Raw genomic sequence first — 26,149 nt, forward strand, 5'->3', positions numbered from 1 at the left:
TTTTTATAACTCTATGCCTTACTGCTGGTCTCATGTGAGACTGTGTCTCACCTATTTTCACCTATTTTCATATTCCTAATTCCTGGCATGTTAGATGTTAGCTAAGTGTATTGAGAAATAGAGGGGGTAGGGAAAGGGAGGAAGAGCAGAGCCTTTGAGAGATACAAGTACAAATAATATTCAAGTTTTTTACCTGCTTCAGATTCAGGAGGGGAATAAAACTGACCATCAGAAAGACCACCAGGTATAAGTGCTTCCCTCTCCGAAGCATCTTGAACTATCAGGAGTCCTGGAAAAGAAGAAATTCAGATGCTGGGAACGAGGTCACCTTTCTGGTAGTTTCTTGGCAAGATGAAGTAAAATAAAATGATATTATTATTATAAAGAAATACTTTTAGAAAAAGAGGTACTTAAAAATTTTTTCAAGCAAACAGTAAGTTTCATTAACAAATGACAAACAATACTATAAGGACAGATAACCAGGCAGTTTAAATAATTGTCTCATGAGGCTGGGCATGATGGCTCACACCTGTAACGGCAGCACTTTGGGAGGTTGAGGATGGAGGATCGCTTGAGCCCAGGAGTTTGAGACCGGCCTGGGCAATATAGCAAGACCCTTTCTCTATAAAAAATTTAAAAATTAGCCGACTATGGTAGTGCATGCCTGTAGTCCCAGCTATTGAAGAGGCTGAGTGGGCGGATTGCTTGAGTCCATTAAGTCGAGGCTGCAGTGAGCTGTGATTGTGCCACTGCACTTCAGCCTGGACGACAAAGTGAGACTCTGTCTCACCGTAAATAAACAGCCTCATGTTAACTCAGTATTTACATCCTTCCCTTGTGAATACCCAACTTCCTATAAAAAAGCACAATATCAAAACCAAAACACAAAGTAAAATAAAAAACACAGTCAGCTCCTACAAATGGTCTGCTGGCTACATCTGGTGAGATAGGTCAGATGTAAAGTACAATATAGGGATGGCCTTTTATAAATATATAAAGAACAATTAAGATGACAAAGAAATATTTGTGCAACAAGAATGTTTCAAAGAAAAGAAGTGTCTTAAAAAACAAAGGAAGGGGAAGAAAGCAGGACGTCGACAGCTGAGGAACCCTAACAGGGTTTGATGAAAGGCCATCAAAACTTAAGTTCTTTTGACCGAAAGCTGAGTTAACCTTAAGATAAAGTAGGAAGGAGCACCAGGCCATACAGCAGATGCCAGGTATGTGTGTCATACGTGCTACTGACAATGAAAAGAGGTACTATTCCAAGATTTTCACTAATTGTATCTTCTGCTTTATTAGTCACTTTGAATGTGGTTTAATCCCATAACCATTCAAACCTCAGTCATAGTAATAGTTGATACATGTGCAGTAAAGTTCAGTTTCAGATTTACATGCAATTTAAAAAGACTTTGATTGCCTTTACTTGTACCTTCTCCGTAATACACTTTCACAGAGGAATAGAGGGCAGAGGATAGAAGATACACCTTGGTCTGATTAATGTGTTTTTAAAATCTACTTTTGAATTATAATTATTTTCTTAAATATTTCTTCTATGTAAATGAGATTTTCCAATAAAACCATTTGGAGGATTATTTTGCATCCTGATGTTTTTTGAAGTTATAATCATGCTTAACTTTCTGTAAGATACTTTTTTTTCCCTATGAGGCAGGGCAAATTGAGCCAGGTGACTGGGAAAAGTGTAAAAACAGCATGTCTTAAAACTGCATGGGTGTCTGAAATGAGCTTTGATCATTTCACATTTAAGATAGGTGGGTGGGGCATGTGGACTTCCATTAAGGACATTATATGGAGAAGAATTCCAGCTCGGTAATTTACCATAAAGCTCAATCAACCATTTGGCCTTCCCAGTTAATATTCTGGGATACTCAAAGCCACGATGAGATGATAGCAGCTTTGGCAGGACTCATGAGTATATCATGCGAGCTATGACTCAGCTACTCAGAGGATGGTAAAAGGCTGAGCATCGCTCTGGCTTGCTGTCATCCTCCTGTGAATAACCTTCATCCTAAACCCACCAATCATCTCCAGCCCTAGGCATTTAACTGTTCTAACTGCCGACCACCTGAAGCCACCAACTAATGTATGGATCACAATGGGAGACAGGAGAATCACTGGCTTGTATTTAGAATAGTTGCCTCCACACACTTAAAATTAGTTTTATTTTCTCTGCCCCTAAACAGCACAGTTCTATTTACATGCACAAAATGCTTAGTGTCTTGCCTATTGCTAATGGGGAGAGAAGAACAAGGTGTCTGGGGAGAAAGAGGTGCTGGCTAGTTTTTGTTATTGCTTCAATGCCCTCTTCACCAGTGTTCACATTTTCTTCCTGGTGAAGCCTGGCCCAACAGCTAGAGAGGGGAGCTGATTTCTATTACTTATCCTTTCATCCACCCAACCCTTCTATCAATTTCTGCTGTAGCCACTAAAGAATGGAGACCCCACCACTGCCTAACTCTACCCATCGGTAGTTCCATTCACGTCAAGACACCATATCTTTTCCTCCCAGCCTGATACCCAGCCAGGCTCAGGAGGCTGACTTTGAGAGGAACTTACTGTTTTCTTCTTCTGCTTCTTGAGGTAACACTTTGAAATCTAGGAACCATGTCTCAATCCAGGCAAGGATGAATGAAATGATGGGCAGCACATAGCCAAAAGCCCCTTGAGAGAAAAGCTGGAAGAAAAGATATGACCAGGAAAGGGAAGTGTGTTTACCACAAACTCACATTGGACAACGAGGCTTCATCACTGAAGATGGTAACTATATAGAAAAAGTGGTAGGTCATACCTTTGAAAGGATCACTTTTGCTAGTAAAAAGGCACTGGTCACTGCCGTTGTCAACTGCAAGACACATGATCCAGCACTGTTCACATTAGGCATCTCACACTGTGAAGGCACCTCCCACTTCTCAAGAGACCCATCTGAGCTAGGAGCAGGCAATGCCTAAAAACCTGTGTCTAGCCCTGCTCCTTCCCATATCATTCAGTCTCTATCCCCAAGACCCACACTGGGGCAAAACAGGCTTCTATGTAACACAATCCCAAATGACTGCATGTCTTCTCCCACATTTCAGTAGGCTGGAGTGCTGGGTAACTGTTTTATCCACCAGAAGGTACAATTCCAAAGCCTCTACAAGCACATGAAAAGAGACTGGTAACATGCATAGGTGGGGTCTCCCCAGGGGTTATGAAGCCCAGAGATCTCATAACACCTGAGTCTTATCACTGTGTCCTTCAAATAATATTTTTAGCATGATGAAACCTGACCAAAATGAATACCAATAGTAGCTTGATTGACAGAAAGGAGGACAGGGAGCACCAAGTATCTTGCTCAGTAAGTATTAACAAAGTTGCAGACACACACACACAACACACACACACAGACACACACACACACACACAGTAAGCTGCTTGGGAGAGGAGGCGGTTTAGCATTTTACATTCTGACACTAATTAACTTTACAGGCTGATACTAAGCACTCTTTAGATTCCAGCTGACTTCTCCTCCTTTCAGCTTGTAGACTCTTCTCTGCAAATGTTTTTTTAAACAAGAATCAGATGCAATAAAACGGATTTGCTAATTAGACTTATTCTTCAGATAATCTGAAAGCAGATATTGAAGACACTGTCTTACAGCTCTCACTGAATATCTGTATGTCAAACACGTTTCTAAAGCAAACATTGAGAGGGATGGTCTGACAAATACTAGCATACATATGGGGACTCAGGAATACAATATTCCAAAGGGGTTTGTTGTAGAAAATGTAGAAAAATGGGAGGGTACAATCGTCAAAAGCTATGATGATATCAGCAAGAGAGTACTCAGTATTCAGGAAAGGGAGTCAAGTCTGGCCAAGACTGTCAGCCTATATCCATGAAATGAGAGCTTCCAGATTAACAGACAGTCTGATCTCTGCCCCGTGATTCTGCAAATACTCAGAAGAGATGGCTCAGGCTGACGTGTGGACTCAGGAGGGCAGCACAAGTCCTATTCCCAGCTGGACAAACCCAGGCCTGGGCCACTCACACCCGAGTCTTGCCCTCTAATGGCAGAACTGCAGGTTATTTCTGAGCAGTTTCCTCTAGTCTGAGGAGCTCAACATTTGCTTCCCACATAACTGACTTACTAAAGCTTTACAAAAGGTGAATATTCAGACATCTGTCAGGCAGAATTGCTAGTAATTCTTCTATCAATCTCTAAATATTTAATTTATTGAGGTCTGTGTGCCAGATGCAAAGAAACAGAGGAGTAAAAAGGTTCTTGTCCTTGAGAAGCCCAAGGCAACAACAGAAAGAGTGAGTGCTCTTCCCTCCAAGATGGGGGGTCGGAGGGAAGAAAGGAGGGGGTAAGGCTAATATCTAAATAAGTATGGACCATGTCATGAAAACAATCACTAAGCATTTTTAACCAAATATTTTCCAAGTATTTTTGTGACAGAGATACTACTCCCATCTCTTACTTGCAAAATGAGGTAGAGGGTGGCTTGGTGTTGGGCTTCTAGATTTCTCATTTGGCTCAGCACCAAGAGACAAATCAAGTTACTCATTAACACTGGAAAGAAGCCCTGGAGTTTTAAGCCTACTTAAGTATGGAGGAAATGGGACTCAGGAAAGCTAGTGTGATTCCACCCATATTACAATCATATCTTCCCCCAGTCCAGGCCTGTTGAGAGCAGGACCTGGCCACCATCACCGGAGGAGATGACCCACTCACGCAGGGCATACTCACCGCTATTGCCCACCAATGGCGCAGTCTGCACACAGCGTATGCAAGTATTAATACTTTAAATCGAAAAACTGCCAAAAGCTGAAAACAATAAAGAGATGTTTTTTAAAAAAAAATATATATATATATAAACGACATGGCTTTATGAAGAACTCGCCACACTGTCTTCCTTGTTGTGATTTAGCTGGAGACTAGTCTGTAAACCGGCATTTGGGAATCCCTGCACTAGAACTTAATGTAAGAGCAAATTAGGTTTCACATTAATCTCCCATTATGAAAGAAAGAACAAGGCAAGAAAAAGGATAGCATTAATAGGTAAATTTTCCTTTCAGTGACTAGATATGTCCATGGGTTCTATTTCAGCCATTTGAAAGAATAAAGGCTCTCCACCAAGAAAATAGGAATGGCTCCTTCTGCTTCCCTCCCGTATCTGTCATTAATCTTTTATTTTCTTGAGATGACCAGACAATTCCTTAGTAAGAGAGAGAGAACATTGAATGGGTGGGGAATTAAAAGGAAAGGAAAATAAGGATCAGTGTTCAAAACAAGAAAAAAAAAAGCATAGAATTTGAAGTCCATTTAGAGGAAATCTGCCTTTTGGGTTAGTTTTATTACATCTCAAATGAAACATAAAAAATACTTACAAATATATCAAAATATGAAGAGTAGTAGTCATAGTGCACCACCTCTTTCTCTAACGTATTCTCAATGCCTCCATTCACCTAGAAAGGAGAGTAAGAAGAAGAAACAAGGAGAGGTTTATGTGTGGAAATAAAACAAGGGTAAGATTTCCTATCCAACTTTCCTATCTTCTCAGAACCCAGAAATGTTAAAATATGGAAGAAAAGAACTCTCACAATTTTAATAGAAAAGGGCTGGATAGCACTTTCTGATTCCTCAATTCTGAATTCATTCATTCAACAGATATAAATGTATAGTGAAAAATAATGGCTTCTGTAGTTCATATTTGGGCAAATGGCAAGAAAATTATTTTTTCCCTTCTAAGATAAAGTCTTCCATCATACAAATGTATATTTTTAGAGAAGTGATTCACCTTCATCCAGGACTCCCTCGCTTTCTGATCACTCTCCACAGTCTTATGTTTTGGAAGGCCAAGGCTCCCCTGACCTCCTGGCAAACATCAGTGATGGCCACTAGCATGACATAGGGTAGAAGTGTAAACATTCTCTGTGGTTTCTCATTTTTACTTTTCCTGGCATTTAAAGATTCTGCACTTTTATCAATTTAAATATATTTTTAACATGAATAGATAATGAAATAAGGACAGTACTAGACCTAAATCCTAAGGGAGAAAGTTACAGTAAATGATGAAACTCAAACCTGATATAACTTTCTGTGCTCTCCCAATTCTACCATCAAAATAAATTTTAAGTTATCAAGTTCAAAATTGGACAAGTTAAACTATGGAGCATAATACTTTTAAAAAATCAAGTAAGGGGACATATGTCAGCAGCTAATGCAGCACCCGAGCAGGGTTAACTGTCGGGGCCCTGGATTAGCCTAATCAGAGGGAGTAAGAGGTATAAAAATAAATTCAAATTTCCAATTTGGAGCATGGTCCTGGCAAACAAATGCAGAGGGTCTGAAAAAGGACCAAAGGAAGGACAGTTAACTAGAGATCTGGATAAGAGGGAAAACATTAATTAGGAACACCTTTGCCAGGTTCAAATTTTGAATGAAGGTTGCCACAAGGGTAGGGTATTCTTGGCTTAGATATCTTTTCACGTATTTGTATTTGTTATGCAAATGAAAGCATACCATAAACACTATCATTTTCCCTAAAATCCCTTAAACAGGTCTACATTTGTGTAATTAGCACAGATCATTTGTAGACCCACTTGGCAACAGACCATTACAAATGAATAGAATTGAAAACCTGGAAGGAAGGAGGAATAATGATTGACAGACACCCAACCACCTAGTCTCATTACTGTGTCTCCAGACTGAGGAAACTTGCCAATATCCAGAATATTAACAGAATAAGTATTCCAAGCAGATATAGCAAAGAGGGCTCTCTACCACAGAAAGACCTCCCCTTTCTATTCCTGGGAGAACAGAAATCAAAGCTGCCAATACAGTTTTGCAACAAATAGCCCACAGCTTTTCTCTGATATCTGCATACCTTAAAATACTCTGATTCTGAGTTGCCTTTAAATAGACATTATCTAAAATTTATATCTCTAGCCCTAACTTATACTCTAAATCCTCATTTCAAAATTTTTGTCTCTAGCTCAAGATGTCTTCTATAGACTATTTTAGTTTCATACAAAATCTCTTTCTAGTCAGTTCTGGTACTACTCTTCTAGGTTTCATCGCTGGAAACTTTACAGTCATCTAAAGTCATACTGGGAATGATAAAATCAGCCTATCAACAAGTCTTCTCATACTCCTTCCTTTAGTGACTCTCAGGTTAGTTCTTTCCTTCCTATTCTCACCACCTTGTGTTCTTACTGCCTATCTGTCCAGCCTGCACACCACTGCCACAGTGATTTCTACCCATTCCCTAAATATTTGCTGAGCATCTATTATGCACCAGGCACTGTTCTAAATATAGGAAATACTTCAGTAAACAAAATAATATCTGTCTTCATGGAGATTATATTCTGGCAAGGTGAGAGACATGGCAAATAAGAAAATAAATGCTACACAGACAACAGAAGCAGGTCACCGTGACAGAATAATGAAGACATTTAAATTGATACTGGCAAGATAAGAAGTTGAATTCTACAAAAAGATAAAGGAAATTAATCATTTCATATAGAAGAAAGAACTAGTAGAAGAGTCCCAAGATAGAAAGAAGTTTATTCCTGTCTGAGAACAGAAGGAGGCAAGTGTGCTCCTCCTCGGAGAGCCAGGAACAGAGGGTGGGAAGGAGTCTGAGAGGCTTCTGGGGGCTCTGCAAGCCAAGGCACAACATTTGGATTTTATTCTAAATGCCATGGCCTGCCAGTGAAGACTTGTAACAGATCGTGACATGATCTGACTTTTGTTTTTCACATGTTACCCTAACTACTGTGAGAAGAATGGATTGCAGGGTGAGTGGAAGCAGGCAACCAGTCAGGAGTGCAGTCTGGATGAGTGATAAATGAGGCTTGGTGGAGGCTGGAAACAGTGGAAATGAAGAGAAGTGGTCATATTTTGAATATATTTTAGAGATAGATTTGACAGGACTTACTTTTAGACTGAATATGAAGCATGAAAAATACAAAACAAACAAGCAAATCAAAAATGCGTTTTGACTTTTGGCCCAAATCTCTGTGTTGGGTTACTGATGAAGAAGGGGGAAAGCAGGTGTGTGTATGTGTTGGGGGAAGCATGTTAAGTCAGACATCCAACTGGAAAGGTCAAAAAGGTTGTGATGTAGATTGTGAGTCACTGACTTCTGAAAAAAATCTCAAAATCATGTTTTCCAATCTGGTCCAGTACCTGTAACAGCTCACCATTGCAGTAAATACAAATCCTTCTATATCCCTTTTAATAACTTGAATAACCTAGCACCACCCTATCTATACAATTTCATTTCCAGTAGGCACCTTGCTTTCTGGCCAGGCTAGTATTTTCTCGGCCTCTGTTCCTGTCCCCTCCAAATGCACATACTGGAGTGCACACTACCCATGCATAAGCACACACTCTTGCATCAGTACTTCCATGTACCTTGATCTCCAAACCCTCTCCTCAAGCTCCCAAACTGAAGGATCATCCTTCCCAGATCATCCTTCCATCTTCACTGCTACCTATCCTTCCAAACCCAATTCACAGTCCATCTGTTTCATTCACTCCTTCAAACAGTCCAAGCCACTGATCTCCCTCATCTGAATTTCTGTTATACTTGGTCATCACAATTTATGGAGCATAGTAGAAATGAGGTAATAGAATCAGAATTAGCAGGGTAATAAGTACCTGAAACTTAAATGTAACAATAGTGAGAAAAAGGCAACCAGCACTTTTTTCCTCTTTCTGGATTAAATTTATTTTAGTTAATAATAAACTACATAACTTCTAATTGTGCAGACCTTTGTATCTTCAAAGGGGCTGCTGTGTACATCTTTTCATTTGATCTTCACATGGACCCATGAGGAAGGCAAGACCAGTATTAGTTTACTGAATTGATGGAAAAACCAAGGCCCAGAGAACTTATTAAACAGCTTGCCTAAGGCCAAAGACCTGGTCACGACAGCTCTAAGTCAAATTAGGAGGATTCTGACATTTTCTGGTGCACCAGTTAGAAAATAAGAAGAAAAATGTCACTAAGCACTGATAAAGGCTTTTTTCTGAACCATAGTCTCAATCGAGTATCAAAAGCTAAAAAGAAAACCAACTTCCTTTCGACTGTCACTACTTTGATCCCTGTTGATACTGTCTACAGAGTCTAGGAGAGAGTCTGAGGAGCGAACAGAGTCCTCAAGGAATCCAAGCCATAATTAATTCCACATCCAACTTGGGAAATCAGTCTATTCAAAGGTGGACCAAGAGGCCTTGGATAGAATCAAAACCATCCTCTTGACTGACCAAAAAGAGATCAGCAGTCCTAAGATCTTCCAGAAGGAAAACGAACTAAGGTGGTGTTAGGCTTCTTTGGCTCATCGGAGCCCTGCACTTGAGGCCGGATGGTGCCAGTCAGGTAGGTCCCTGCAGCAAGGAGGGAAGGTGGCTAAGGCGGAAGCCATATGGGAAGGCAAAGTACTTTGGTTATTGTTATAATGGCAGAGAACAGCTGGCTACCCATATTCTAAAGGCTTAGCATCCTTTATGACATTTTCTTTCTTCTTTTAAAGACTACATCACAAGGCAGTATAAGATCATGTGTCATATTTATTCAGCTAAACTCTAAATCCCATATAGTTTATTTTGGTAGAGCTTACAACACCTGAATTAGAAACCTGCTCTCTGGTACTTGGTAAATGCAAAGACATGTTAAAAAAAATGGATTTGAATGATTAGAGATTTACAGCAAGACAACAAAACAAAATGAATGCTACTGTGTGTAGTGAAAATGCCAAGTCAAGATGACAATTCAAACAGAACTCGAAATTGGAAGCTGAAAAACAATCATACTAAAAAAAGTCAAGATGTTCTTGCTTAAAGATCGTACACCCTTTTCCAACCTTTTAATTTTACCACTGGGACAACTAGTAATTGGTGGGAAAGTGAGGATAAAAACATTTTAAAATTGCTAGGCCTGATGATTTTTCATGTATAACATGTTGCATGCAGATGTAAATATATAACTTGTCTGTGAACAAGAACAGGGGGCAGCCTACTTCTTTTCTACTTCCCTGAAGAAAACAGAAAGGAGGGAAATGAGAAGTGTGATCCCATGAACGCCCCCACAGTGCTGCCCCATGACTTCCCTCTTTTAAAGGCACACAGTAACATATGCAGCCAAAGCAATGAATGCCTGGACTTGGTGTTGGCAATAAAATAATTTTTAAGTGTGCCCCCTTAAAACTGCTGCTGTGTTTTTACTGTTAAAAGATGCATTTCCTGGCCGGGCGCGGTGGCTCAAGCCTGTAATCCCAGCACTTTGGGAGGCCGAGGCGGGTGGATCATGAGGTCAAGAGATCGAGACCATCCTGGTCAACATGGTGAAACCCCGTCTCTACTAATACAAAAAATTAGCTGGGCACGGTGGCGCGTGCCTGTAATCCCAGCTACTCAGGAGGCTGAGGCAGGAGAATTGCCTGAACCCAGGAGGCGGAGATTGCGGTAAGCCGAGATCGCGCCATTGCGCTCCAGCCTGGGTATCAAGAGCGAAACTCCGTCTAAAAAAAAAAAAAAAAAAAAAAAAAAAAAAAAAAAAAGATGCATTTCCTTTTCATCTCTCATTATATAGCTATAGTTTTGAAAACATATTACTCCTTCAAAATATATATTAATTATTTTCTTTAATGTGTACATATATATGAAACAAATAGTAAAAAGAGACTCTAAATTATTACATCATATCAATGTCCTGTCTGGTTATAAACAAAATGTAGGTATTCCCACAGTGCAAAATTAACAGAAGAAAAATCTGTTAATAGAAACATAACAGTGGACTCATGTTCCATGTCACTGTGATTATGGGACAAATATTATTTTCTAATGTAACTGTCTACTTTCATAATGAGTTTTATTCCTCTATTAGTATTCATGATGAAGTTAAATGAGATTCAATGACCCTAACTGTTAAGACATTAGAGTCTAGAATTGAAATTACTGCTATGAATTGGAATCCTAATCAAAATTTAGATTAAGATGTTGCTTCTTGCTGTTAAAAGGCAAATTTTAAAATAATTTTCAAACGAGAATCTCAGCATCTTTTCATATCTTCTGTATTGTAATAAATTCTCACAAAGCATCTAGTACTGTGCCTAGCAAAGACTAACCCCCTAAAAATAAACAATAGGTAATAATTATTACTAACTAGGTCACAGCAAACATTTCCTAGAAATAAATGAACTGCTGAAAATAGGAAAGCAGATACTTTTTGCCTGTGAGGAAAACCTTCTGGAGGAGTTCACCCATTTGTTGGTAAGGATTGTAAACAATCAGACCAAAGGCTTTGGGAAGAAAACACATATATTGGGTTACATAAAAATATTATTAAAATGAGTTTCATCTGTTTATTTTGATTTTTATTAATGTGGCAACTAGAGAATTTTAAATTACATATATAATAAGTTGCATTATATTTCTATTGGACAGTACTGGTCTAAACAATTAGTTGGTAATACAGAATAACTGCATAAACTTCCAAATGCCTCCAGGACAACTTTTCTGATGAAATATAAGTAAGTAATCTCTTTGCAAGAAAGTAAAGAACAAACATATGCAAAATTTTAAACGAGGGAGTTAGAAAAGTATATGAAACACCTAAAATTTATTCCAAAAGCATTCTTCTACATTTTTCTGGCAGAAGGATGGGCAAACTTTTTCTGAAAAAGACTAGAGAATAAATGTTTTTGCCTTTGTGGGTCAGAGGGTCTCTGTCACAACTATTCAACTGCAACCACTCAGTGCAAAAGCCAGCCATAACAATATGTAAACAGACAGGCCTGGCTGTGTTCCAATAAAACTTTATTAAAACAAGCCTACTGAATTTGTCCCATAGCCTATAGTTTGTCAACTCCTGTTACTGAGCAAAACACCAGGAATTTAAATTTCAAAATCTCAGAAAACATGATTTTTAAACTGACCACATTTGCCTTAAACAATAATATTAAAGAATAAGAAAGGTCCAAGATGGAAATTACTAAATGAGATAAATGACAAGAAAAACAAACAAACAAAAAACCCTGTTGTCTCTGGAAACATTTCTTAAAAAGTCATGAAAGAACCACCAACTTACATTTAGTTCTATTATCCACAGTAATGTTACAAATAAGAGGTCAAAGGTGACAAACAAACAGAAAGTCCTCCTGACATCAGATATGCCTTTCTTTTCCCTTCCTTCATAGGACTCAATCCTGGCCATGAGTTGTGTGGGGTTGATGGAATGGATGTCTCGCAGAGAAGCATGGGAGTTCTGACTCCCAGTGAGAGCATTCTCCATGTTTTCTGGCAGGTGGTTCATCCTGGAGGAGGGTTACAGGAGCCTTCTTCCAACCTCACCATCCCTAAAGAGAGGACACCTTTGGGAAATAAAAGAGAGACACAAAGTTAAATCCGAGCTGATCAAATACAACTGTGCTACCCTCTCCAATGTGGAACAGTTTCTCTAACTGAACAACAGAGTACCTTGACTGATTTATGTTTTCACGAAGACATAAAGAGAAAGAGAAATGAGAATTAACACTTAATGTTTTAGAGTAATACTACTACAAAATACTGTTTTAGCAAAGAATGGCAACAGAGAAGAAGCAAACTGACTGTAGGAAGGGTGAAAACAGCATGTTAACCACAACTGAAAGGTGTTCCTGATGACCTAGAGTAAACCACTTGGCGAATGAATCATGCCCGTTATCTTGCTGTACCAGGGAGAAAACCTCTACAGTCCTGTACGTATAATTATGCATGGGCTAGAAAATCATTTACTGAATGCTTTCCTGGAGCATGTAAGCAGAACATGTAAATTAGCTATAAAAAGCTTATTTCCAAGCCTGGGTAATATAGAAAGATCCTGTCCATACAAAAAAGAAAAAACAAAAATTAGCGGCACATGGCAGCACATGCCTATAGTCCTAAGTTCCGCTTGAGCCCAGGAGTTGAGGTTATAGTGAGCTATGATCATACTGGACTCCAGTCTGGGTAACAGAGTAAGACACTGCCTCAAACAAAAAACAAAAACAAAACAAAAATCACACAAAAATCCTTACTTCCTAAGGAGGAACTTCTTTCCATCAGAAGTACCTAATAAATTAAAGTTAGCATTTCCCCATCCTCTTAATGAACAAGCATGTTTCTAGGCCTCTTCTTGGAAAAGAAGTGCACACACTCCAAAAAGTTCAGCACCACGCAAGCCACCTGACCAATAATCACAGAAGGTATAGTCCTATACAGAGATGCAGACCCCTCAACACCAGAGAGTGTGCTTTTACAGTAAAAATAAAAGATGAGTAATTGAAATAATCTGATCTGCTTATGGATGGGACAAAGACATTAAAAAAGTATGGTGGTCAAACAGCCTAGCTTCCTTTTCTGTAGGACCTCTCCCTGTGGGGTCATATACAAGAACGAGAAGCATTGCACTAGCTTCTTCATGAGGCTTGAAGCGACACAGCAGGTTAAGGGCAGACAGGTACATTCAGCTAGGTGATACATTTTGAGATGGGTGAAATGGAGAAACCATGCCTCAGAGCAGTCTAGGGTGGAGAGCATCGGGGGCAACAGGGGGAGGACTACATCTACCCAGCTGCTTCTTGTTGCCTATTGCCACCTGTCAAATTCCTCCTAACAGTGGGTTAACTCTACTACATTTCTAGTTACTTCATCTGGACAAGGTAGCCTTTCTTAAAGCCAGATTACACATTCCTGGATATGGCATTTCATTCGAATCTTGATGGAAGACACAAAAACTGGGTGTGGGACTTGCTAGCCTAGGTGCTGGAACCCTACAGACTGGAGTAGAGCTGCCTGCCCAGCAAAGCCAGAGGCTGCAGGTTCTTGAGGCAATACCAAGAGAGCTGACAAAGTGCAGAAAATGTGTCATGGAATTTTCATATGCATATGCAATAAAGTTATGGATTTTTGGTATGCATATGCTCCAATATCATATGTAGATCTTGGTTAATGCCTAATACCTGAACCACGTGATTCTGGCACTCATTAAGAGAGAATGAGCACTTCCTTTTAATGAGTAAAGAGAAGGATCATTCCTTAAAGCCACTTTCTACTGTCTGGTTATTGGATTTCATCCTAACGATATCCTTCAGAAAGCTGAAGTATGGTGTGAGTTCCCTCAGAGAGGTTTTTCTGGATGCTCCCCATATTCCAACCTCCAGGAAGAGTCAGATGCATTTCCCCCAAGCTCCCCTAAGACTGTGGATGTGCCACTTATGGCACTGCTTACCACACTAGGCCTTAATTATCCACTTCGTTGCCTCTCCCACTAACTAGTATATTCCTTAAAGGCCCTGAATTTGACCATAGCACATGACAGACAGCAGGAACAGAACAAATATCAACTGTGCAAATTCTATCTAGCATCTAGCACAGATACCAGCAGAGAGTAGGCTCTCAGCAATCTCTGTTGAATTCAGGAGATTACAACTCTTTGTTTTTGATTCTGAAAAACAGCTTGGATATTTTTCCAGATGTCATTTCAGATGTATTAAATATTCAGTCTGGGGTACTGAGATCCTCTCTGGGGTTGGCTTAAGGAAAGCCATACCTTTCTAAAGAGGGTGCTAAGTATTGATTAGCTGTATACACAGGAAGCTAAATCTGCAATTCAGGATTTATCCTAACTGTGTGAAAAGTATGGGAGTGAAGAATTAGAAAATAAATAAAAACATTTGTGTAAGAAGATGAGAATCCCCTTTGGTTGTTTTTTGAAAAAGAGGCTAATATCTTGTTTTATAGCAATGTGTAACCATCCTCCTCTATACTACAGTATCAGTCAGCTACTTCTATTTATGCTATATTAACAAACCACTAAAAAAATCAATGGCTTAAAGTAACCTGCATTTATTCTCAAGCTCACAGGTCTGTAGGCTGCCTGCATTTCACCTGATTTTCACTCTGTACCCATGATGGGTACAGAGTAGGATCAAAACATCAGCTCCATCTGCTTCTACACAGAAATGACACTACCCAGATGGTGGACAGCAGCTGCTTTGGGGCAGGAGCTATCACTGGCTTGCATTTTACAGCAGCCCCACAATCCCTCAGCCTTCCTAGGAGGAGAAGAGAGGGACTGTGTACCTCCTGCTGACAGCCAAGCCAAGTCTCTCAACCCAACCACCCAGCCTTCTCAGTACTACTAATGGCATCAGCCAGGACACTGTATGTTTTCCTCCAAGAAAATGTTGGAATAACAGACATTAAAAATATTTAATTTAGAGAGGCCTTAGTCATCATCTTAGCTAAAGGTCTGGAGACGATTTGGCTTAGAGACATGTTTTGCTTGGTCTTGTACAGTGTTTCTTAAGATACTGACTTAATTGCTAATGTTTTAATTACTTACCTTTTTCCCAGATTTCCAGCTTCTCTTGAGAAGTCAAAACGTATAGAACCACCAGGCCTACATTCTCTCACCATGATAATAAAGCCAAGCTGCTGACCACTTTGAGTGGGGCACGCACTCTAGGCCTCAATCTTTGGCTGGCCTGGAGGCATTTGAGTTTGCCAGCCTGATCTTTCTGACTCTTTTTACAGGCAAAACCAGTGGGGCCTACATGGCTCCATTTAAGAGATATTTCAAGATAGCGTATAGTTAGGATTAAAACTTGATTCTTTCCTCTCCATTGCCCTGCCTCACCCCAGGTTCATAGAAGGAAGTAGGAGACACATCAGGAGGTGTTCACTTGGTGTGCGAAATAGTCATGGGATTTGAGAGTCCCAAAGGACAGGCTGCCACGGGTGTGCCCACTGTATCCTGGGACTGGGCGCCCCTGGAAGCAGGAGGTAGCCTGAGCTGGCTGTCTTGCAAGGCCCCCACACTGTTATGAGACCTGGCTAATGACATATAAGTCCTGTTTAGAGTCCTCACCTTCCAAGATGAAGCACCTAGAAGTGGGGAATCAGAACAATACGGAAAAACCTGACATTTATAAACTTACCTTGCCAGTATGAGAAAGAGGCCTGAAAAAACACAGATGCTTTAAAAATAAGCATGCATAGAAAAGAGAGGGATGTGGGGAGGAGGCTAATCCGGAGCACTAAAAACACAGCAATACAGAGTCACCTTCATATTCTAAAGGCACCCATGTGACATGAGGAACATTATGCCATGCTATGAAGACCTGGAAAACTGACATGTCAAATTTAACCAGTAATCCAAAGTTTCATAAAATAAAAAGTTCTGCTTAATATTTGCCTATATGAGGCTGTCTACATTTTGAAAACACCTCAAAGGTGGTTTGCAGATAAGATATTCTTAAAAAAAGAAAAAAGTGGCTGGCACAGTGAATCACAAATGTAATCCTAGTACTTTGGGAGGCCAAGTAGTTTGAGAGCAGACTGGGCAACACATTGAGTCCTCATCTCTACAAAATATTTAAAAATTAGCTGGGCATGGCGGTATAGTTTTGTAGTCTTAGCTACTCAGGATTCTGAGGCAGGAGGATCACCTGAGCCCAGGAGTTCCAGCCTGCAGTGAGCTATGATCATGCCACTCTACTCTAGCCTGGGACACAGAACAAGGCATTGTCTCAAAAATAAAAAAAAAAATAATAAAAAAAGAAGAAAATAAAAAATGAAAAGGTAATGCCATTTCACAGGATCAGAAATTCATGGGGAAAGGACTGGCAGTGGGCAAGGTTAGGGAGCTAATGCATGTGTGTGACATTCCAGCCTCCTGAGTCTGAGAAACTTCACCAAGAAGCTCTACAGGAAGTTTCATAAAGCCAAAAGCAAACAAATCTTTCTTTGGCAAACTGCCCATTACAATTATGTTGACATTTCAAAGCAGCCTTGTTTTCCTGTATGCCATATATGCTCCACGTTAAATACAATGTCTAGAGAAAAACAGGTGTTTAAAAAGTCAATAGTCCCAATTTTAGAAATGGTTTTTCTAAAAATTTAGTTTCATAGATTACATCCAAATTAATAGCTGAGGCAACAGAGAGCTACTATATAGAAAAATATGGGTAAAAAACAGTCATCTCAAAATAATATGTGAAAAATTCTATAAGGCATTTAAATAAACTCACTCAGCCAATTATTTGGTATTACTTCAAATTAAAAAATATTCTGGAGTCAAAGAATCAAATTTTGTCAGCAAATTCCTAACGTGCCAAGTGAAAATGAGTGAAATGTTTAAAAAAAGAAATTTTAAAAAGGGGTTTATGTATAAAATGCTACAAAGCATTTCACAGATATATATCATCAGGTCTACAATGGGGAATAATTTTGAAACAAAGTAAGACTGAGAGTTACACTATTAAATCAACACATAATGAATCAGAGTAGATGTGCTATATCCTTAAAGGAACAAAACAGCTCACAAGCCAAGCAATAAGAACAAGCTGACAGGCACATGCTCAGGTCTAAAGAGAAGAGGAAATGTGCCCATCAGAAAGAGGATGGGTCAGCCAGGAAAACACAGGAAAAGGAGTGTCAAAATCCAATGTGACACTCCTGTAAGTATCTCCCATCCACTGACCAAGTAATTCCTATAATTAATTGACAACAATTTAATAATCCTCTGCATACCTCCCACACCCTTTTTCTAATTCCATGTTTCTGATTACAGTGGCACAGTGAATAACAAATGTAATCCTGGTACCGGATTACAATGTTATATTTTATGTAAGGAAACAACTGGCTGGTCAGGTTGAAGCAAACATTTAGTCTACATGGCAGTTAAGGTGTTCACTGCAGGCACTGAGATATGCGCTTGCTCATGCAAGGCAAAGCCACTTGCAACTAGGCTACTTAAGCTGCTGACTAATCAGGTTTCTCGGTCAATAAAAAGGAGGTCTGGGTTCAAACACTAATAAGGTCATAAATGTGATGAGATGACACTGAGTAGTTTTTTGGGAGATGTGGTCTAGATGTGTTTCTAATGACCTACATTGGCATCATCAGTTACAAACCGCTCTTTGGGAACTTCTAAATATATTATTCAGACACAATCTAAGTGATGGATAGCTATCACAAAATATTGGCACATTCTGTATATGGTATGCAAGTGGTAATTCCAAATAAGAATTATAGAAAGGTTGTAACATCACTCAGATATTCTTCTTGTATCTCTTTATAAACTTATAGGTAATTATCAATAATTTTCCTTAACTGGAATTATCAAGTGGATTACAGTTAGCAAGCTCAAAACAAAGCTAGAATCACTGAATCTACTATACAATAATACTACCACATTTGTTTATTCTGATTTGCCAGTATTTGGGTATGATTACTAATTCATACCCAAGAAAAGTCAGAGGAAGTTCATAGCTCACCCAAAGATTTTTAGTAAGTCCGCAATAACTCACAGTGTATAATTAAGCTCTGAAAATTCTGACATATATTCTTTCAACTCAGCAAATATGGCTAATACTTGGATTTTTAAAAATTAAGAAGTTTGGGTGGGCGCAGTAGCTCACGCCTGTAATCCCAACATTTTGGGAGGCCGAGGTGGGTGGATCACATGAGGTCTGGAGTTCGAGACCAGCCTGTCCAACATGGTAAAACCCCATCTCTACTAAAAATTTATCAATTAGCCAGGCGTGGTGATGTGTGTCTATAGTCTCAGCTAATTAGGAGGCTGAGGCAGGAGAATTGCTTGAACCCAAGAGGCAGGCATTGCAGTGAGCTGAGATTGTGACACTTTACTCCAGCCTGGTCAACAGAGTGATACTCAGTCCAAATATATATATATATATATATATATATATATATATATATATATATATATATGTCTCTCTCTCTCTCTCTCTCTATATATATATATAACTGTCTATCTATCTCTACATGTGTCTATATATATGTCTATGTATATATCTATATATAGACACACATATATATATAAAATCAGGTTTAATATTCACCACTCAGTATCAATGTATATGTCAACAGAAAGAACAGAGATACTAAAGGAAATGTTTTAAAAATAAAAAAAGGCAAATGCTATGTAAATGGAAGATATAATCACAATGAAAGATTCTGACATTTATTTTTTAGCCTATTTGATATTTTGATAATATGAATACAGATTATTTGAATACCATAATTAATTTTATAAAAGAGATAATTATTTTTACCTCTACAGTCAGACTGTATGCTATTTTGAGAGGATAAGCCATATTTACAAAATTGATCACAAAACGAGACTACCAAAAGACACATAATAAATCTTGCAATAAGGAACTCTACAGAGAACTAGAAGTGCATAAAATAAAATTTCATAACATAGTAATACTTTCTAAAATAACACTGGACTAAAAATATTTAAAGAGTAAAACAAACTATTGAAAATGACAATAAAAACAGTGAAAAGCTGTAAACTTGAGCTTACTATCAAATTCACTACCTTAAAGTACTTTAATCACTTTTAAAATAAAGAATAAAATTAAATAATTAGGCACTTAAATAATAAGAGTTAGGAAGCTGCAATTATTCTATATGGAAAAGGACAGAAAAGAAAAAAGAAAAATAATGAATACAATTAGTAAATTCAAAAGGAGAATGATGAGAACTGTTGCAAGCTGGGGAGTGGGAAGCATGCGATTCTTTATAACAAAAACTCTACTTTTGTACTTGATGAACACTTCATAAACAAATTTAAAATATATAGATAAACCCAATAATCAGCCCTTTTAAAGGGTAAATATAAAGTACTAATGAAGGGAGTACTAACAAAGGAATACAAGTACCACTACAGAAGAGGTCACTTTCAAAGTATAAGTAATATTTTAATTCCATTTGAAAACCATAACTAAAGTCAATACTCTGGAAATATATAAATTACAGTAAGAAGCAGCAAATGACCTGAAGAGAATAAACCATCCCAAAAAAATAATATTGAAAAAAGTGAAGGGGCCAGGTGCGGTGGCTCACGCCTGTAATCCCAGCACTTTGGGAGGCTGAGGCGGGTGGATCACGAGGTCAAGAGATCGAGACCATCCTGGTCAACATGGTGAAACCCCGTCTCTACTAAAAATACAAAAAATTAGCTGGGCATGGTGGCGCATGCCTGTAATCCCAGCTACTTGGGAGGCTGAGGCAGGAGAATTGCCTGAACCCAGGAGGCGGAGGTTGCGGTGAGCGGAGATAGCGCCATTGCACTCCAGCCTGGGTAACAAGAACGAAACTCTGTCTCAAAAAAAAAAAAAAAAAAAAAGTGAAAAAGAATTATTTAGCAAAGGGACTGGAGTCAGACAGTTTTATAGGCATTTCAATATTTGAAATAAAAGACAAAATCCTACATATTTATTAAGAACATTAAAAAAGAACGCTATTCTATTATTAAATAAAGCTAGGATAATATTGACATTTGAACAAGAACATGTAACAACACAAGAATAAAAAGATTGCAACATACAACACAACAAAAGTATAAACTAAACCCACATATTAATATAACGTAATTATACGTTACATAACACTGTATATCACATATTAACATAGTAACAAAATGAAAAGAGCTTCCTTACACTCAGACTTACTGTGTCAGGCACAATGCTGAGTACTTAAGATACATTATGCCATTTAAACCTCAGAACAACTCCCACAAGTAGGACGAAGATACCAGAGCTTATTCCTAAAACCTCACATAATTCAAAACCCAAGTAGATAAAAACTAAACCTAGTAAGAGGACAGAAATTTCTGTTAACTAATTAAAATGTTTCACTGCATTTCAAAAGCATGCACAAACACAACTTATAATTCATTTGGGCCAAAAGCTTTAAAACTGTGTACATTTTGACTGGTTTTTAATTGGAGGCGGGGGGCGGAGAATGTGAATAATTTCAAACTTTGTAGGACAACTCTTAATTTCTAAGCATATATCTGTTTCACTCCCTTAAAATGTGGCTCTCCACGTCTCTTATTCTGAAAGAGACATAAAAAACACATAGACATAGAGAAGGATTTTGGAAAGAGCCACAGAGAAACACATCCCTGACATAAGAAAAACAGCAATGTAAGCTGAAAGAAAACTGGAAACTGACAGCTGGCCTCAGGTGACAAGAAGGAACAAAAAAGGGAGGAGTGTGTGCCCAATCTTCAGGGGCTATATGTGTGGAAATAGAGGGCAGATTTTTATTTATCAGTGGAAGCCAGAAGTCTGAATTGTAATAGAAAATTTTCCAAATATTAAGCATTAGTTCAATTTTTTAAAAAAGCACTTAGTCGACAGTAGCAGGTTTCTTAGATAAGCAAATTAAATTTATAGATCATTTATTAAATGGTTTCTTGGGACCTTCATTCAGGTAGACCTCAAACTCTTTAATCTTGCCTAATCTAACACTGGCCTACTTCTCCACAGCCACTTCATCATGTTAAAAAATCATAAGCAGTTCCCTAAAGACATCACGTTCTCACAAACCTCTGCTTGCATTTTTCTCTCCAGTTGCACCTCAAGTGCCACTCTCCTTATCTCTAAGGTTCTGACTCATTTGATAAGCCTTAATTCAAAGGCCATGTTCTCAGGGAAACTTTTGTTTCCTCTTACTCTTCTAAACCTCTCTGCCCCTACCAGAGAAGAGTGTATGCAGACCTCTATAATTACATCTATCATGCCACATCAAGATTACTTTTTCTGTCCCATTTAAAAAAGCAAGCAAGCAAACAACAGCAACAACAACACTTTGTTAACAAGAGCTCACTTTTATGAGTTTGTGATTCACATATTTACCAGTTCCTTCAATCTGGGGGAGTGAGAGAAGAAACGAGATACAGAAAGAGAGAGAGAAAGAAAAAAAGGCAGGGCAGTCAATTAAAATAGCATCAAAAACAAAACACTAAAAAATAAATTTAATAAAAGATATGTAATATCTCAAAACTGAAAGCTACATAATATTGCTGAGAGAAATGGAAGAAGCTGAAAATAAATTGTGAGCTATACCATGTTCATGGACTGGAAAAATTCATATTGTTAAAATATCAATTCTCCCCACGCTGATCTACAGATTCAACTCAATCCCAATCATAATCTCACCATGCTTTTTTTTTTAAATAGAAACGGACAAGCTAATTCTAAAATGTATACAAAATGCAAATAAACGAGCTGTCCAAAGCAAACTGGGAGAAGAACAAAAATAGAAGACCAAACTTTCCACAAAGCTTCAGTAATCAAAACAGTATGGTACTAGCATAAGAATAAACAAATAGGTCAATAGAACATAGAGAGTATAGAAACAGACCCACACATATATGGTCATTTCAGTTTTGACAAAAATGTAAAAGCAAGTCAATGGTGAAAATAGTCTGTTTTCTGCAAACAGTGCTTGAACAACCAGATATCAAAACTGAAAAAAGCTTCAAACCCTAACTCACACCACGTAAAAAATAATTTAGATGATTTACAGACCTAAACATAAAAATTAAAAATACAAAGCTTTTAGATGAATATGCAGGACAGTATTTCTGCAATACTTTTTGCAAAGATTTCTTAGAGAAGACACAAAAAGCTATAATCATTAAAAAAATTATGTAGGCTGTCATGAAGGGGTTCCGCCGGTCCGTTTGGGACAACTTAAACATAAAAATGAATAATGACAGTAATGTTGGAATTTACATTGGACAAATTAAAAAATTCCATGAATCCACGATAATATTGTAATAAAAGACAGATGGGGTGGGAAGAATTTTCTATACAGAAAAAAGTCAGATAAAAACGTAAAAGGAATAATAAAATTAGAAAAATCAATGGTTTGCAACTCCCAATGCAGTAACGGATTCAGGCAAGGATCATTTATGGATGCTAGCAATTATTAAAAGGTTGTTGGGGAATACGATATTACAGTTTCAAAGCAGCATCTCTCAGATTATTTAATAATTTCATTGGGGATGGGGATGATATGCTTTAACAATGGAGAGATCTGGTAGTCACCACCTGAACCAAGTAAGCAAACAGCATCACCATACTGGAGCAAGGTGGCATTACCTGCCTTCTGATGTGCTGCAATAAGAACTATATAACATCAATTATGATAAATCTTTGCCAGAAGTGTTTTACTTGAATTTAGTCATTAAGAATGATCGAGAAAAAAAAATAGTATATGGGACATTTTACAACTCAACTGGATTCTATCCTGGACTCTTCAGAGAAGTCAATGTGGTAGAAAACAAAAATAAAAAGGATAGTGGTATGAACACTCTTCAAATAGAAAAGAGCCTAAAGAGACACAAGCATCAAACGCAATACACAAGCCTAGACTGAATCTTGAATTAAAAAACAAATGCCACAAAAGACAATTGGAGAATTGATTACAGTTTAGTATCCTAGTTATGTAGGAGAATTCCCTTATTCTTAGGAGATGCATGCGGAAGTATTGAAGGATAAGTGTCATCATGTATGCAACTTATATCTGATTCATTTGGAAAAACGTAAGGGCATAAGGTTGTTCTGGGATGGCAGTGCTGTGTCTGTATCTGTCTATATACAGTATACACGTACATATGCACAGTATAAATACATTTAAACACATGTTGCATACAGTATACGTATGCCTATGTGCCATAGTCCCTCTCCCCAACCTTATCTGCAGGTTCACTTTCCAGTTTCACTTACCTGTGGTCAACTGCTTGAACTAAAAAAATACTACATAGAAAATTCCAGAAATAAATGTTCACGAGTTTTTAACTGTGTGTCATTATGAGTGGCGTGACGAAATCTCCCGCTATCTCACTCCATCCCACCCAGAAAGTGAATCATCCCTTTGTCCAGAATGCCACACTGCATATGCTATCTGCCCATTATTGTATAAGTAAAACCAAAATGTTTATAGGGATTTGGTACTATCTGTTGTTTTAGGCAACCCCTGGGGGGGCTTGGTATGTACGGTCTATGGATAAGAGGGAATTACTGTATAGCAAAGAAAGCAAAGGCAAATTTTCAAGGCAAAGAAAATCATTAGACCAACTTTGCCATAAGTATGTGCTATATTTAAAGGCAAAGAAAAAGCAAACATCCCCAAAAACCTCTTAAATCATGCTATAAAACAGAACACATATGGATTTTGTAAACATACCTTTGTATAATAATTCTTATGTACACAACATTTTGAGATGTATTAATAGATTTACAGGAAAACCCATATAAGAATTCCGGACACCCAATCATTCTACCCTTAGTACAACTATCAAATAACCTAAACATAAATGGAGATAGTTAAAGCCTTCTAAAGTGTGTGTGACTACATATAAAAGTCATTCTATTTGCATTTTGAGCCAATGTCACTTGTAACTGAAAATGGTCTTTTATTATTGCTATTATTATAAGGCATATGTCAAATAGTGGAGTCACATCATGCAATGGTTTGGGGTTTAAAGTTTGCTCAGGTCTTTAGTAAAAACATGTATAACATATACCACAAGCGTTTACAAGCCAAGTTTCTCCTTCACTTGTTCCCTGCACTAGAACTCAGGGACCCCTGGGAAAAGATAGATCGTTTACAAACCACCGCTGACCAAGGCTCAGATACACCATGTGCTATTTAATTCACATGGCTGACTTATTACACTTGGTCCCACATTTCAACTGCACTTCCTTCTGCTCCTCCCTTTACTTTTCTTTAAGAATTTCAACAGCCCAACTCTATGCTAACATCTTTATATATTATTTACATGGTGTTATTCATAATCTTTATTTTCTAGGCCTATTTTCCAGTGTTACTCACATTCATTTGGGATGTAATTAATGCTTTCATTCCATCTTAATAAATCTGTCACTCTTCAATGCTTTGTGTTCTGCCCTTTTCCCAAACATACATATCCAAGGCTGCCTGTTAAAAAGTTTGGTCTTTTTGTTTTGTAGTCTTGCTTCATTCAATGATTTCTGTTACCACTAGCAGAAAAAAGTAATTGTGTGCATATAACAGAACTTAACCTTTCAATAATATGCTTTAAGACTCAGATTTATTTAGAAATTAACATCAGTGACTCAGAAAAATTAAAGGGAAAAAATATATGCCATGGTGCTTTTAAGTCACTCCTATGGCAAACATGAATTTATCTTCTGAACTCCAACTGTTTTTTTAAAGCAATGTAATTTCTGTGTGATCTACTTCCCATAGGAATATTAAAAATATTACTAAACTTTCATTTGACATATAATGCAGAGAGAAATATTAAGATTTAAAGATGGCTGGGCAAATGCATATCAATGTTTTAATAATTTATGAGACAAACCTAAAATTTATATTGAGAAGCTGAATCTGGATGGGATCTACATGGTTTAAGAATCGCACTTGATGCTGTTTGAAAATTCAAAGTTTGCCAAGAATATACCACATCTACTTCATTCACTCCACAAATATGTTTGAGTACTAAAATTGTGTCAGGTCCTCTTCTGAGCGCTCCCATGGTGATTAACAAAACAACAACAAAAAAATCTATTCTCACAGAGTTTACCTTCTACAGGAAGGGGACAGAAGACAAAGTAGGGCTGGAAAACATTGTCATTTTAAACTGAGAGGTCAAGATGATTTCATTGAGCAGGTGGCATCTGAGCAATTACTAGCAGGAGATAAGGGAGAAATGCCAGGTGGATACGAGGAGAAAGGGCACTGCAGATAGAGGGAACAACAGGGGCAAAAGTTCTGAGGAGGGGTGGAGCTGGTCACAGATGAGTGCAGCCAGAAGGCCAGCCAGGCTGGAGCTAAGTGAGAAAGGGGAAAAGCATCAGATGATGACAGATCAGTTAACAAAGGGATGAGCCTTGTGTACGGGCCACTGAAAAGATTTACTCTGAATGAGATGGGAAGACATTGGAAGATTTTCAGTAAAAGAGAAAAATAATGTAGCTTAAGGTTTAAGAGGCTCTCTGGTTGCTCTGCTGAAAGAAGCATGCAAGTGGGGAAACCAGTTTGGAGATCACAGCAATAATTCAGGAGAGAGATGATGTACTGAGTCCATAGAATAGGGTGAGGGCAGTGGAGTTGATGAAAATAGGTTGGTTCTAAATAAAGAGCCCAAAGCATGTAGTGACAGATTAGCCACGGAGTATGGGAGAAAATGAGGACTAGAACAGAACTGCAAGATTCATAGCTTGTAGTGGTGGAGATGCCATTTAGTAAAAGGGAGAAGCCAGAGAAGGGGCAGTTTTGAGCAAGAATATCAGTTCAGTTTAGACATAA

The 26,149-nt window shown here is 38.1% G+C and overlaps 1 protein-coding gene across 2 annotated transcripts in view; it reads right to left on the reverse strand.

Annotated features, from left to right (window-relative positions):
- Window positions 1-26,149, reverse strand: part of STARD3NL (STARD3 N-terminal like) — a 48,076-nt gene that overhangs the window by 10,453 nt on the left and 11,474 nt on the right. For both annotated transcript variants that reach the window (XM_064380441.1, XM_064380442.1), the window contains exons 2-7: window positions 12,099-12,381; window positions 5,392-5,469; window positions 4,751-4,828; window positions 2,810-2,863; window positions 2,578-2,695; window positions 194-289 (exon numbers count right to left, since the gene is read on the reverse strand). In XM_064380441.1, coding sequence (XP_064236511.1) covers window positions 194-289; window positions 2,578-2,695; window positions 2,810-2,863; window positions 4,751-4,828; window positions 5,392-5,469; window positions 12,099-12,323 — 649 coding nt within the window. In that variant the 5' untranslated portion in view covers window positions 12,324-12,381. The remainder of the gene's footprint in view (window positions 1-193; window positions 290-2,577; window positions 2,696-2,809; window positions 2,864-4,750; window positions 4,829-5,391; window positions 5,470-12,098; window positions 12,382-26,149) is intronic.

The sequence above is a fragment of the Aotus nancymaae genome, unplaced genomic scaffold, assembly GCF_030222135.1.
Source record: "Aotus nancymaae isolate 86718 unplaced genomic scaffold, 86718_ANA_hifiasm-v0.15.2.pri h1tg000025l, whole genome shotgun sequence".
Lineage (NCBI taxonomy): Eukaryota > Metazoa > Chordata > Mammalia > Primates > Aotidae > Aotus > Aotus nancymaae.